Source organism: Mirounga leonina, unplaced genomic scaffold, assembly GCF_011800145.1.
Source record: "Mirounga leonina isolate KUSES-001 unplaced genomic scaffold, KU_Mleo_1.0 Mir_126, whole genome shotgun sequence".
NCBI classification, from domain to species: Eukaryota; Metazoa; Chordata; class Mammalia; order Carnivora; family Phocidae; genus Mirounga; species Mirounga leonina.
The window spans coordinates 26,452,605-26,465,450 of NW_023270314.1; the positions used below are offsets into that span (position 1 = coordinate 26,452,605).

General features: G+C 53.1%; 1 protein-coding gene across 3 annotated transcripts in view; it reads left to right on the plus strand.

The window, feature by feature from the left end:
- The window catches only part of POU6F1 (POU class 6 homeobox 1), a 33,237-nt gene that overhangs the window by 9,578 nt on the left and 10,813 nt on the right, over positions 1–12,846 (plus strand). For all 3 annotated transcript variants that reach the window (XR_004678755.1, XR_004678756.1, XM_035002647.1), the window contains exons 2-8: positions 1,315–1,408; positions 3,373–3,568; positions 7,520–7,641; positions 8,487–8,712; positions 9,238–9,494; positions 10,210–10,338; positions 10,968–11,171. Coding sequence is in view for 1 of the 3 variants with exons in the window: in XM_035002647.1 (XP_034858538.1) it covers positions 1,361–1,408; positions 3,373–3,568; positions 7,520–7,641; positions 8,487–8,712; positions 9,238–9,494; positions 10,210–10,338; positions 10,968–11,171 (1,182 nt within the window). In the remaining 2 variants the exon portion in view is untranslated. The remainder of the gene's footprint in view (positions 1–1,314; positions 1,409–3,372; positions 3,569–7,519; positions 7,642–8,486; positions 8,713–9,237; positions 9,495–10,209; positions 10,339–10,967; positions 11,172–12,846) is intronic.

The window sequence follows — 12,846 nt, forward strand, 5'->3', positions numbered from 1 at the left end:
GATTCCATTTATTTTATTTATTATTATTATTATTATGTTAATCACCATATATTACATCATTAGTTTTTGATGTAGTGTTCCATGACATATGATTCCATTTATATGAAATATGGAGAATAGACGAATCCATAGAGAAAAAAGCAGATTAATGGTTGCCAGAGGCTGGGTCTGGCAGAGAAAGGGAGTAACAGCTAATGGGGGTTTCCTTTGGGGATGATGAAAATGTTCTGGAACTAAATCGTGGTGATGGTTGCACAATATTGTAAATCTATTAAATTCCACTGAGTTTGACACTTTAAAATGGTTACAGTGGTGAATTTTACCTCAATTAATAAAATAAAATGAGGAAGACCGATCAACACCCCAGGGTTGAAAGAGGGGGAAGGGAAAAATCTGGAATCTAGAACACTTCTCTGAGTTTAGTTTCCTCATCTGTACCGTGGTGGTAATAATGCCCCCGTCCCCCCAGCCGGCATGAGTAATGAACACGAATAAACGTTACATAAACACTTAGCACTGGAGGCACTCAAAGTCAATGTTAATTGCCTTCTTTGCTATATAAGTATCTAAACCTATTTGTCCCCTTTATACCTTTATTTCTTATGACCCTACTGTTTGTGGCTCCAGCCAGCCAATCTGTTCTTTACAAGGGCTCCTCCCACTTCCTCTCCCTGCCTTTGGCTGGCTGTTCGACCATCTGGAGGTTGTCCTGCCTCCAGTGTTAAAGGCCAGGAGGGTCGCTAGGCCACTGCCACAGAATCACTTAAGAGCTGATTTTGTGAGACCCCCTGCTGAATCAGAGTTCAGGGGAATCTGGTGTCTGTATTTTTAATAAGTGCTCTAGGTGATGATCATGCATATTCAAGTTGGGGACTACTGTTTTAATTTATACCTGTCTTTACCATCTTTTCCAGGAAGTCTGCTCAGACTCCTCCCCTAAAAAGCCCTCTGATTAGCCAGAGTGCTCCTTTCCTGTGTCTGAGGTTCTCAGGGTCTAGGCCAAAGTCAGCTTGGGTTCAGCTGGGTCTGCTCTCTCCCTGCAGACTGGGGGACTCCCAGGGACAGATGTTTGGCCTTCTCTTTCCTCTTGTCACCCTGGTTCCTCCTGAGTGTAGGTTCTCCTGGGATGCTGTAGGAAGGCAAGACACTTTCGTTTTAAAGTCCTTAGAATCCTGCTTACTTCTACAGATATTTGAGAGAACTTAAGATTCGCTCTCTTCCTACCATTGTCCTCCTGACTTTTTGAGATGATATAGAAATTGTATTACTGTGTCACATCAGCCTTTGCTTTTCCTGTCCCATGTCATCCCACAGATGTGCTAGGTGTGGACCGGCCCCCACCCCACCCTGACAAGTGACCATGGATCCTGGAGCCGGGCCAGAGTCATCTCTGACTGTCAATGAGCAGGTATATGCTAGGGCAGGAGGGGGCGGGGGGAGTGAGGGTCATGGACCCCAGGGTATGGTCAGGAGGAAGACTCCACAGAGCCTGTCAGTATCTGTTTCTTACCAAAATTCTTGGTCACTTCACTCATCCAGCTATAGTTACCAGCTAGGATTTCTCAGGGGCTGAGTTGGGGGATTTAAGCTGTGACTTTTTTTTTTTCTTTTAAGATTTTATTTATTTATTTCAGACAGAGAGAGAGGGCATGAGCTGGGGGGGGGGGGAAGGGGCAGAGGGAGAAGCAGACTCCCTGCTGAGCAGGGAGCCCCATGTGGGACTCCATGCCAGGACCCTGAGATCATGACCTGAGCCGAAGGTAGACGCTTAACCGGCTGAGCCACCCAGGCGTCCCTAAGCTGTGACTTTAAAAAATGAAATTAAAATATACAAAAATGTATGGGGCACATGGCTGGCTTGGTTGGTAGTGCATGTGACTCTTGATTTTGAGGTCGTGAGTTTAAGCCCCACACTGGGGTAGAGTTTACTTTTAAAAATAAATAAAAATTTAAAAACATATACAAATATATATTTTTTTATGTAAGGAAAGATTTGGACATCACGTAATTTACTCTCTTTTTTCGTATATATATTTTATAGTTTTTTGTAGTGAACGTATTTATTACATCATTTTTTAAAAGAAAAAAAGACTAATACCTCTTAAAATGTAATTGGACTGAAGTCCCTCATAGGTCAAGTTTGCATCAGAAAGGGAACTGCTTTTGGAAGTTTATTTCACTCATACTTCCCTGATGGGTTACATTGTCACTTTTTCCGGCAGTCTCTGGCTGGATTCAATTTTCAGGCCTCAGGACTGTGTTGTGGGAGTGCCTTCGGGTACAGGCCAAGTGCAGGGGAGGCCCGACAGAGCTTTTGCATATACAGAGTGTCCTGGAATCTTGAATGGCCCAATTCAAAGTGCTGGAGTTAAAGAGCGCAGGAGCGCTGGCTGTTTGAGCAGAAGACCACCAAGTGTTCTAGGGAGGCCTGCGGGCTGCCCGCACCGCTGGGCTGTGGAAGCCCCCCTCCAGGTTGGAGCATGCCCACAGGTGGCACGACTGGACCTGCAGGCCCACGGGGTCCAAAGCTCCAGTCCAGGATTCCTGACCCTTGTTTCAGGAAGTTAGCTCGCAGGGGAATCTTGGCCTTTACCCCAGGGTTTTAGAAATAAAGGAATCAAGAGCTTAAAAAGTTCCTCAACATTGTGGAGCATTTTCCACCCCTTTATCTTTGAGGGAACTTCTATAAGGTTTTGTGTGTGTGTGTGTGTGTTTAAAGATTTTATTTATTTATTTGACAGAGAGAGACACAGCGAGAGAAGGAACACAAGCAGAGGGAGTGGGAGAGGGAGAAGCAGGCTTCCTGCTGAGCAGGGAGCCCGATGCGGGGCTCGATCCCAGGACCCTGAGATTATGACCTGAGCCAAAGGCAGGCGCTTAATGACTGAGCCACCTAGGCGTCCCTCTCTAAGGTTTCAAGAGAAGTGAAGAGGGATTTGCTTCTTGGCCCAGCTTAGGCTGTGGATACCGTGTTAGGGGCCTCCATCACCACACTCCAATATCCTAGCAGCTAAGAGGACACCCTGGCAAAGCTGTGGGATAGGCCACTTACCACTCCCTGAACCGAGTCCAAGAAGAGGGGCAAATAGAAATATCCCCAAGCGGTTTGGCTCTGTGGGGCTTTTTTCAGCACATGTCAAGCCCTTCCCCTGTCACCAGGCCCCCAGTTCCTTTCCGAAGCTCCTTGCCTGGAATCAGGGAGCTGCAGCCTGCCCCAGGCTGTGGAATTGCCACAGAGCACGCCGCCTTCAGGCAGGAGGTCCAAGTCTTGAAGTGCGCTCTCCGCTCTCCCCCAGCCAAACCCAGAGCTCCGCTCCCCAGGGCTAGACCAGCCGCTCCGCACCAGCGAAGTCCCCTGTGCTCTGTTTGCAGGTCATCGTGATGTCAGGCCACGAGACCATCCGTGTGCTGGAAGTTGGAGTGGACGCCCAGATCTCTGCCGAGGAGGAGGGCAAAGGGCTGGAGGGTGTGGCTGCTGAGGGCTCCCAGAGCAGAGACCCTGGCGAAGCTAGTGAACCTGCTGGTGAAGCCGGGCCAGACAACCCAGACTCCTCTGCAGAGGCAACTGGTACGAGGCCATCAGTCCCATCTGGCATTGCACCACCTGAGTCCCTTTCTCTGGCTCCTTGGAGAGCCAGCATGAATCCCTGGGGCCTCGGTGGCCTCAGGGCCTTGCTGTCTTCCTGTCCACTGGACAGCCTCTGGCCACAGCTATCCTGCTCAGCTGCTAAGGCTGTCCTGCCCTCCTTGTCCCTGGAACTCTAGATCTGGTTTCAATCACTTCCACACCTAAACTGGGATGGGTCATGGTGTGGTGGGCAGAGAGAGGCAAGGCTCAGTTGAGGGGATTGAATTCACCTCCAGGTCTCAGCCAGACCCTCAGGCCCAATGCAGAAAAGACTAGACCTTTAGGATCCTGACAGCCCTTCCAACTCAGTACCTTTGGTGGTGGATCTGGGAGGTCCCAGCAGCTGGGGGTAGCAGGGCATGTTACCTACCCTGGACTAAGGGTGTGGGTTAGGTGGAACCTTATAGAATCTGAGCTCCTTACTCCCAGCTGGGCTGCTGTGAGTCACGCCAGCTGGTCTTATTTGTGCTGCCCTCTAAAGACACTTTAGGGCAAGAGTTTGATTCTCCTGTACGGGGAATGGAGAGAGATAATCCACCCACACGGTCTCTCCTAATTACCCTGCAGTATAGCTGTGATACAACCGGGGCTGTCCTAGAGGCTGGGACTGGTGTCAGGCATGGCTCTCTGGCTGTGCGGCACCCTCTCCTGGACTTTGCTCACTGATACCTTGCAGAGTAGACATCTTTTGCTGGAAACCTGGGACCTCCCTAGTCAGTCCCCCCAGAACGCCACGATTCATCTCCCCTAGGCTACTGCTTATCTTCCCTTCCCTAGATTGGAGATCTGGGCTGATGGGGGTGGGCCCAGAGGAGGAGCCAAGAAGAGAGCAAATGAGGAGAGGCTTTAGGGAAAAAGAAAACGGCAAGGCTCCCTTGCCGTATCCCTCGCTCTACCCACAAATCAGTGTGCAGATTCATTTGGGACCCTAGTAACCCTGGGTCATTTTTTCTCCTTTTGAATAAAGGAATGGCAAGAGACATGACCGTTCTCCCCTAGCCTGGAAATGCTCTGCTCTGTGTTGAAGCTAGGGAGGGCATCAGCCTACTCCTGTGGGGGCCGTGCCCTGGAGAGCAGGCAGCCGAGACAAGGATGTTACATCTGGCCCCCCTTCTCATTCCTTTCCATGATGGGGATGAGGCCCCTTTTCAGGAAATTTGGGAGGTATCCCAGGTTTATCCTCATTTCCCTTTTTACTCTTTTTTTTTTTTTTTTTTTTTTTAAGAGAGGGTGGTGGAGAGGTGGGAGAGAGAATCTTAAACCGGATCATGCTCAGCAAGGAGCCCAATGTGGGGCTCGATCTCAGGACCCTGAGATGGTGACCTGAGCCGAAATCAAGAGTCGGACGCTTAACCGACTGAGCCGCCCAGGCGCCCCATCTCTTTTTACTCTTTAATCTGTCTTCCATATCTCATTTCTTCTGGTGCCTTAATTCTGTTCCTTGTCCAAACCTGCTCTCGGAAATGGATCCTAAATCAACTATTTACACCTTAGCATGAGTGTTTATGGTAGTGTACATCATCTTCCAGAGGTTTGTATATTTAAGCCTTTCACGAAAGGCTACCCAGTCCTTGTCACAGTATGTATCTTTATAGTTGTGGCCACCAAGCGTAGACTGTAATAGGACACTTACCACCATATTATTCATAGGCCCATTTCCTTTATTGCCATAGATTCACACACCTGAGTCTGGGTTTGGCTATTGTCAGACTGTCTGGTTTTTCACTGTCATAATCCGTAGTGCTTTGAGTGCCTTTGTACTGGTCCTTTGAAAATTTGTTTTTTCCTTTGAGGTATTGTCCACTCGAATTCCTTTTGAAGAGAAGTCAATTGTGTACATAGGAGGAAGTCATTACATGAAAAATACAAAATCTGTCAATGAGAGGACAAGTAATTGGCTATAAGGTACCACATGCCTGTTAAGCCAGAAAAATAAACAGTGACAAAACCTAAATTGGGTGGCACTTTGGAGAAATAGGAACATTATTGACTGTTCTGTGAATTGGTTCAGTCTCTGAAAAGCAGTCTTGCAGGAAGGGACAAAAGCCCTAAATGTTAGGCAAATCCTTGGACCCTGGGTCCTACTTTGGAAATAAATCCTAATAAAATGAATATGTCCTTTCTTTAGATGGTAAGCTTTTCTCATTCGTGTTCATCACATTCCCATTTTCCCACTTTCCTTTTTTTAAATTTCATAAAATTTTGTCAAGCAAAATCTTTTTTAAATTTTCATAGATTCAGGGGTGCCTGGGTGGCTCAGTCGTTAAGCGTCTGCCTTCGGCTCAGGTCATGATCCCAGGGTCCTGGGATCAAGCCCCGCTTCGGGCTCCCTGCTCAGCAGCAAGCTTGCTTCTCCCTCTCCCACTCCCCCTGCTTGTGTCCCCTCTCTCGCTATGTCTCTTTCTGTCAAATAAATAAATAAAATCTTTAAAAAACAAATAAATAAATTTTCATAGATTCAGAGTATCCTTATGTTCTCTGATTTTTTTCGGTAGTTAGAACTGCATTTCCCTTCCACGGTGGAGATGAACCTGCCATTTTGTTTTCTGTTTGAATTTTATTTTATTTTTTTATTAAGATTTTATTTATTTATTTGACAGAGAGAGACAGCGAGAGAGGGAACACAAGCAGGGGGAGTGGGAGAGGGAGAAGCAGGCTCTCCGCTGAGCAGGGAGCCCTATGTGGGGCTTGATCCCAGGACCCCAGGATCATGACCTGAGTCGAAGACAGACGCCCAATGACTGAGCCACCCAGGCGCCCCCTGTTTGAATTTTAGAAGGCTTTAGTTGTTGCCTGTTTGTCTCTTTAATTCCTTAAACAATTGGATTTTTTGTCCTTATATACTGTGAACATTACAGTCCTGAGTTAAATTGCTGCCTTTCCAGATTAAAACGGGCTGGGAACGCAGGGTTGGAAGGTTATCTGATTCAGTGGTTCCACTGTGGCTGCGTGCTGTATCACAAGCGAGCTTAAAAGAAAGTAGAGGGAGAGGAGAGGTTGCTGGCCTCCACTCCCGGCCATTCCCATTCAGGAGGCCTAGATTCGGGCCTGGAAATCTATGCCCAGCCAGTATTAAGAGGCCACCAATCTGGTCTAACCTCCATCACCCCATCCGTGGTCTCACCATGTATTAAATAATAACCCCTCTCCTCATGGTTGTGTAGCTTTGAAAAGGTTTCCTGGTGGGGTCCCCAATACCTGACTAAGTCGGAAGCTGTAACATGGGTGAAAAACTCCGGTTCACAGGAGGTTCCTTTAGAAGCTCAGCGAAGCTCCTCTTCTGGACCTCAGCCCTTAGGCACTGGCAGAGAAACTCTGCCCAGCCTGGAGTGCCCCTGGGTTCCAGAGTCCAGTTTTCAGGGCTGCCACTTCAAGGACTTCCCCCTACAGGAATCCTCGGAGCTTTGCCCCAGGCCAGCACCTGCATCCAAAAAGAAGCCTGCAGGTAGCGTGAACAATGATTCCGCTGCCGGATGAGCCAAGGGAAGTTGCTCCCATCGGTTCTAGCTCCTTCCCTTGCTGCCACACGTTCACTTCAGGCCCTTCTACTGATGATGTGATAGGTCACCGTGTCCTGCGGAGCCGGGAAGTGAGAGACTGAGAGCCAGCTGCGCACAGGCCTGCATTTTCTTCAACTAGAGGTGGGAGGAGGGTAGCCTACCTTGCAGGTCTGGCCCAGGGCTCCCCAGCCTCCTGTTCTCACGACCGGCAGCACTGGGGGAAGCAGTCTCCCCGGGGCCAGGGAAGGCCAGTGATTGGCCTTGGGTTATGCAGAAACAGAGTGTGAGGCTGAGAGTTGCCCCCTCAGGCTGCAACAAGCTGCTGTCCTCCGGTGACCCCGCCGCATGTACCAGGCTCACTCCTTGTCCTTTCTCTCCATGCCACGTGAAGTGAAGTCTCTGCCGGGGATCCCTCCGAGCCCTGCCCCTGCTGTTGCCACCTTCAGCCAAGCCCCCAGCCAGCCTCAGGCCTCGCAGACCCTGGCTCCATTATCTGTACAGGCTGCCCCCCAGGTAAGGGCCCCCCGCGGAGCTGAGCAGAGGGCCCTGGGCAGGAGCAAAGCGTGGGACAGCCAACGTGGGCTGGCCGTGGGACCTGGGAATTTCACGGGAAGAACAGGGAAGGGGCTGCGGCTTGGAGGAGGGACGCCCCCCTACTAGGCACCCCTGGCCTCTCCCCTACCCCAGATCAGGCCCACTGGGAAGATCAGATGTGTGCTTGCCAAGTCGTATCCCTGGGTCCAGCGAGAACTGTAGGTAGGGAGAACATTAACTCTTTCGTGCCACAGGTGTCTCTGTTTATCCCATGACTAAATGAGGGGATGCCCTTGTTAGCCCCTCCAGTGGATGCCTGGCAGAGTTAATGGATTGTTCAGAGTCCTCATTTAGAGCCAGGGGGCAGCCCCAGGGCAATGAGAAGCTGCCTCCCTATCCCCCAGCAGTTGCTGCGCTCCCTCTGGCCCTTCGCTCCTGGCACAGATCTGCCAGGCATCCGGCAGGGGAGTAGCCTCCATCAGAGCTGCCCAGAGGCCTCTGTAGGCCCTCGACCATGTGGTACCACCAGCCCCCGCCCCTGCTTCCCCTTGGCTGTGCTGTGAGCAGGGCCAGGCCCTGTCTCCAAGAGGGGCAGCTTCTCTGAAGGCAGGCTCGTCAGGTCCAGGCACCCCCTCAGGGTTGGGCCTCCGGCTAGGGCTTGTCTCTTCCCCACCCTCATGTGGCCTCCCCCCGCCCCCCCCCCCACACCGCCCTCAGAATGCTTTGTTTGTGCTCGACTGGGTCCGAGAGACCCGGTGTTTGCGCTATCAATGTTGATTTTTTTATTTTTTCTTTTCTTTTTGAAATCTTGTTTGCTTTTGCAGGTCTTGACTCAGGAAAACTTAGCCACAGTTCTGACAGGAGTTATGGTTCCAGCAGGGGCAGTTACTCAACCTCTTCTTATCCCCATCAGTATTGCAGGTCAAGTGGCTGGTCAGCAGGGGCTGGCCGTGTGGACAATTCCTACAGCAACCGTGGCCGCCCTCCCAGGACTGACAGCTGCTTCTCCCACGGGGGGAATTTTCAAGCCACCTTTAGCCGGTCTGCAAGGTAACGGCAACTCTCCCCAGGACGGCAGCAGGCCCCCCACCACCCTATGCTACTGTCCCTGCACGCGCGCTTGCCATGTTGGACTCAGAACCCGCGGCCCGGCAGGGCCACAGCCCTGGAGTCTGGATCCGGTGTCCCAGGCACCCCGCCACAGAGCTGCTGTTCCACCTCGGGACTCTAGGCCATGACACGGTGCTGGCCCAGCAGGCCTCTCCTACTCCAGCCAACTGAGACTGCCCCTCTCCCCCCACGCCAGAGTGCACCCCACGACCAGCCTCCTGAGAAGGACTGCAAGAAGATTCAGCTTCTGGTTTTGAGCCTCCACATCTCCAGGCCCAAGGGGGGGGGATGAGAGATGTTGCCCTGTGCTGCCCCTGCAAGGATCAAGGGAATCACGGCTGCCTGTCCCCTCTGCCCCGCTGCCCCAACCCCCTCTCCTGCCTGTGCCAGATCCCCTGGGATTGGAGCTGCTCGGGGGGCCGCGGCTGGGCGTTTGAGCACCCCTGTCTCTGCCTTGCTCCATAGCAGCCGCTGTGCTGAACGCCGCCCTCCCGACCCCCGTACAAGCTGTCCCGTCGCCGGCACAGGCCTCCTCGCCCAGCCAGCCCCGGCCAGCAGCCCAGCCCCAGCCGCTGTTCCAGCCCCAGCCGCTGCTGCAGACCGCGCCTGCCATTGTCCCGCAGCCCACTGCTGCCACCGCTACTGCCCCCACGCCCAAGCCGGTGGACACCCCCCCACAGATCACCGTCCAGCCCGCGGGCTTCGCGCTGAGCCCAGGAATTGTAAGCCGCTGCCCTCACCCGGGGCTCACCGGGGATGGACCGAATCTTGGGCCAAGGGTGGAACTGGCCCTTCCCACAGGGGAGGAAGGCGGTGGAGGACCAGCCCCCCGCATACGGCTCTTTTTTCCAACACATCAGCAGAGATGGCCCCCCTCTGAGGCCTTCTCCTTGCATCTGCCAGCCCATCCATCCCAGACGAGAGCAGACAGCCTCCGCCAAGAGGGCTGGGCAAATTCTCCAGAACCTGAACCACTGGATCGGCCTTGGAGGGTGGGATGGTGTCTGGGGATTGCACACTTGTGAGCCGTAACTCGGGCGGAGCTGGAGGCTCACGCCCCCACGCCAGTGTCTGTCCCGTGTGGCTCCCGGCTTGCCAGGGGAGCTGTTAGGTGCGACTAGAATCACCGGCCCCTCCAGTCTGGACTTTCTGTCCTCCCGGGCCTGGCCTGAGAGATTAGCCAGAGTGACCCTTCCACGGCGGCGGCCCCACCCTTCCCTGCCAGGCCCCTGCAGCCCCCGACCCTGGATACTCTTCAGCTGGACCTGGGCCTGCAGCCCACATTCACATCTGCCCAGCACCTGTATCTCCCCAACCCCGCCCCCACACACACCCCCCACCCCCCACCCCCCACCCCCGGCCCTCAGCCTTCTCCTCTCTGCCTAGGGCTCTTTCTTGCCCCTCGGCCTCTGAGCAGGGCTCTTTCTCCACCCACAGATCAGTGCCGCTTCCCTCGGGGGACAGACCCAGATCCTAGGTTCCCTCACTACCACTCCGGTCATTGCCAACGCCATTCCCAGCATGCCGGGGATCAGCAGTCAGATCCTCACCAACGCTCAGGGACAGGCAAGTGGTCAAAGGCAGGGCTGAGGGGTGGGGGTGGTGGGGTGGTGGAGAAGCTGCCTGGGGGGTCAGGATACGGGCTAACGGTCAAAGAAACTCCAACAGGGCGTCAGGCTGCTGTCCCTGTCCCTCGTGTGGCAGCTCTGTGCTGATGCTGAGCCCAGACAGGGCATAGCCCCCACCCCGCCCTCTAGGTGCTCACTCTAGCCGGGGGCTTTCATTTGGGGAGCACCCACCTCGTGGCCTGGCTCTGCGTTAGGTGCTTTCTCGTACATTACCTCACCTCACTTGGAGTACAGGCCTACTAGGGGGAGATTTGCATTCCCCTTTTACAGGGGAGAAGGCTGAAGTCCAGAGAAATTAAGCCACCCGATAAAATGAGGCAGGGCAGGGATTCGCATCCAGGGCCGTGTGACTCACGTGCAGAGCTACTCCTGCCCCACCACAGTTCTGGAGAGCGAACAAAGGAAACAGCTCCTAGAGGATGAATCCTTGTCTTTACTGATGAGGAAACTGAGCTCCAGAAGGGTGCAATGATTTAAGTCCCTTCCCCTGCCAGTGTGGGGCTTTGGGTTGGGGGCAGGACTGGACACTGGCCTCACACCCGGGGTCCCTGCGTTGTTTCCTCGCAGGTTATTGGAGCCCTTCCGTGGGTAGTGAACTCGGCTAGCGTGGCAGCCCCAGCACCAGCCCAGAGCCTGCAGGTCCAGGCTGTGACGCCCCAGCTGTTGTTGAATGCCCAGGGCCAGGTGATTGCAACCCTGGCCAGCAGCCCCCTGCCTCCGCCCGTGGCTGTCCGGAAGGCAAGCACGCCTGAGTCCCCTGCTAAGAGTGAGGTACAAGGGCTGGGTTGGGGCGAGGGCAGGATTGTGGGGGGTGGGCGGCAGGCAGGGCTGTCTGGAATGGGCTGCCTCCCTCAAGACTGCAGGGCAGGACAAGATTATCTTCTGAAGTCCCCAGGAAACAGAGCACCTCTCCAAAGTGAGGGGAAATCCCAGGGTAGAAGGCCCAAGCGAGTCCCCACATACTCTGTCCAGGGAAGGAGCACCCCCCCCACCCCTACCCACACACACCCAAAAACACGTCTCTGTGCCCTCAGAGGCTAGTGGTGTGCTGAGAAGGCCAGGGAGGTGGTCAGAGTAAACTGAGCCTTGATTAGCTCCAAGGTGAACAGACCACCGGCAGAGCCCCAGAAGTTTATTCTGTACCTCCTCCCACTTCACCCCTTCACTCTGCACTGTGGCTTTGATTATTGCTTTATTTGTTCATTCCAGGAGCAGTTTTTGAGTGCCTACTATGTCCCAGGTGCTGAAGATCTAGAGACGAGTAAGATGCCCTCCCTAGCCTTAGGTAGCCCAGTGCTGGAGACACTGCAAGCCAGCGTGACAAGGACTATGATAGGGACCTGAGAAGGTGCTGTGGGGACCCAGAGAAGGGAGCTCCCAACAGACCGGGGAGTTCAGCAAGGCCTCATAGAGAAGGGTCGGTGAACTCATCTAAAGGGATGAGTTGGATGGGAGAGTGGGCCTACCTTTAGGTAATTGCAGGAATGATAATGTGCCAGAGCAGGGGTTCCCAAACTTGAGTGCGTGTCAGGACCACCCCTTACTGGAATGCAGATTCCCCGCGCGCGCACGCGCACACACACACATTCCCCCCACCCCCGGAGTTCTTATTCAGTAGGGTTGGAGTGGAGCCCAAGAGTTTGCATTTCTAGCAAGTTCTCAGGTGATGTTGAGGCCGTGGCCCTCAAATGTGTTGTGCTGTTTCCAAGCTTTGTGAATAACCCCGTAGCCTCCTCTGTAACATGGAGATTATCAGAGTACCAATTCAGAAGGTTATGAATGTTAACGGATATATTACACATAAGACAGTTAACACTCTGGTACACGGGAAGCACTGGAAAAATGGAGCTTTTATTTTATCACTGTTATTATGTAGTGGGGAGTCATGGAAGGGCTTTTAGCAGGGAAGTGGCTAGATGTGTATTAAAAAGAAATTACGGGGGGGGGGGGGGGTTGGTGCCTGGGTGGCATAGTTGGTTAAGCATCTGACTCTTGGTTTCAGCTCAGGTCTTGACCTCAGGGTTGTGAGTTCAAGCCCCACATTGAGCTCCACACTGGGCATGGAACCTACTTAAAAAAAAAAAAAAAATTAGGGCGCCTGGGTGGCTCAGTTGGTTAAGCGACTGCCTTCGGCTCAGGTCATGATCCTGGAGTCCCGGGATCGAGTCCCGCATCGGGCTCCCTGCTTAGCAGGGAGTCTGCTTCTCCCTCTGACCCTCCTCCCTCTCATGCTCTCTGTCTCTCATTCTCTCTCTCTAAAATAAATAAATAAAATCTTAAAAAAAAAAAAAATTAGCTCTTATCCAGGTGGAGCTAAGAACTGAACCGTGGCAAGACTTGAGTCCTTGTCACCTGTTAGGAGGCAGCCGAGAAACAGTTCTAGCAAGAAATGAGGAGCCCTGACTAAAGGCTAATAAGGTTCTGGTGATGAAGAGGGGAATGGACT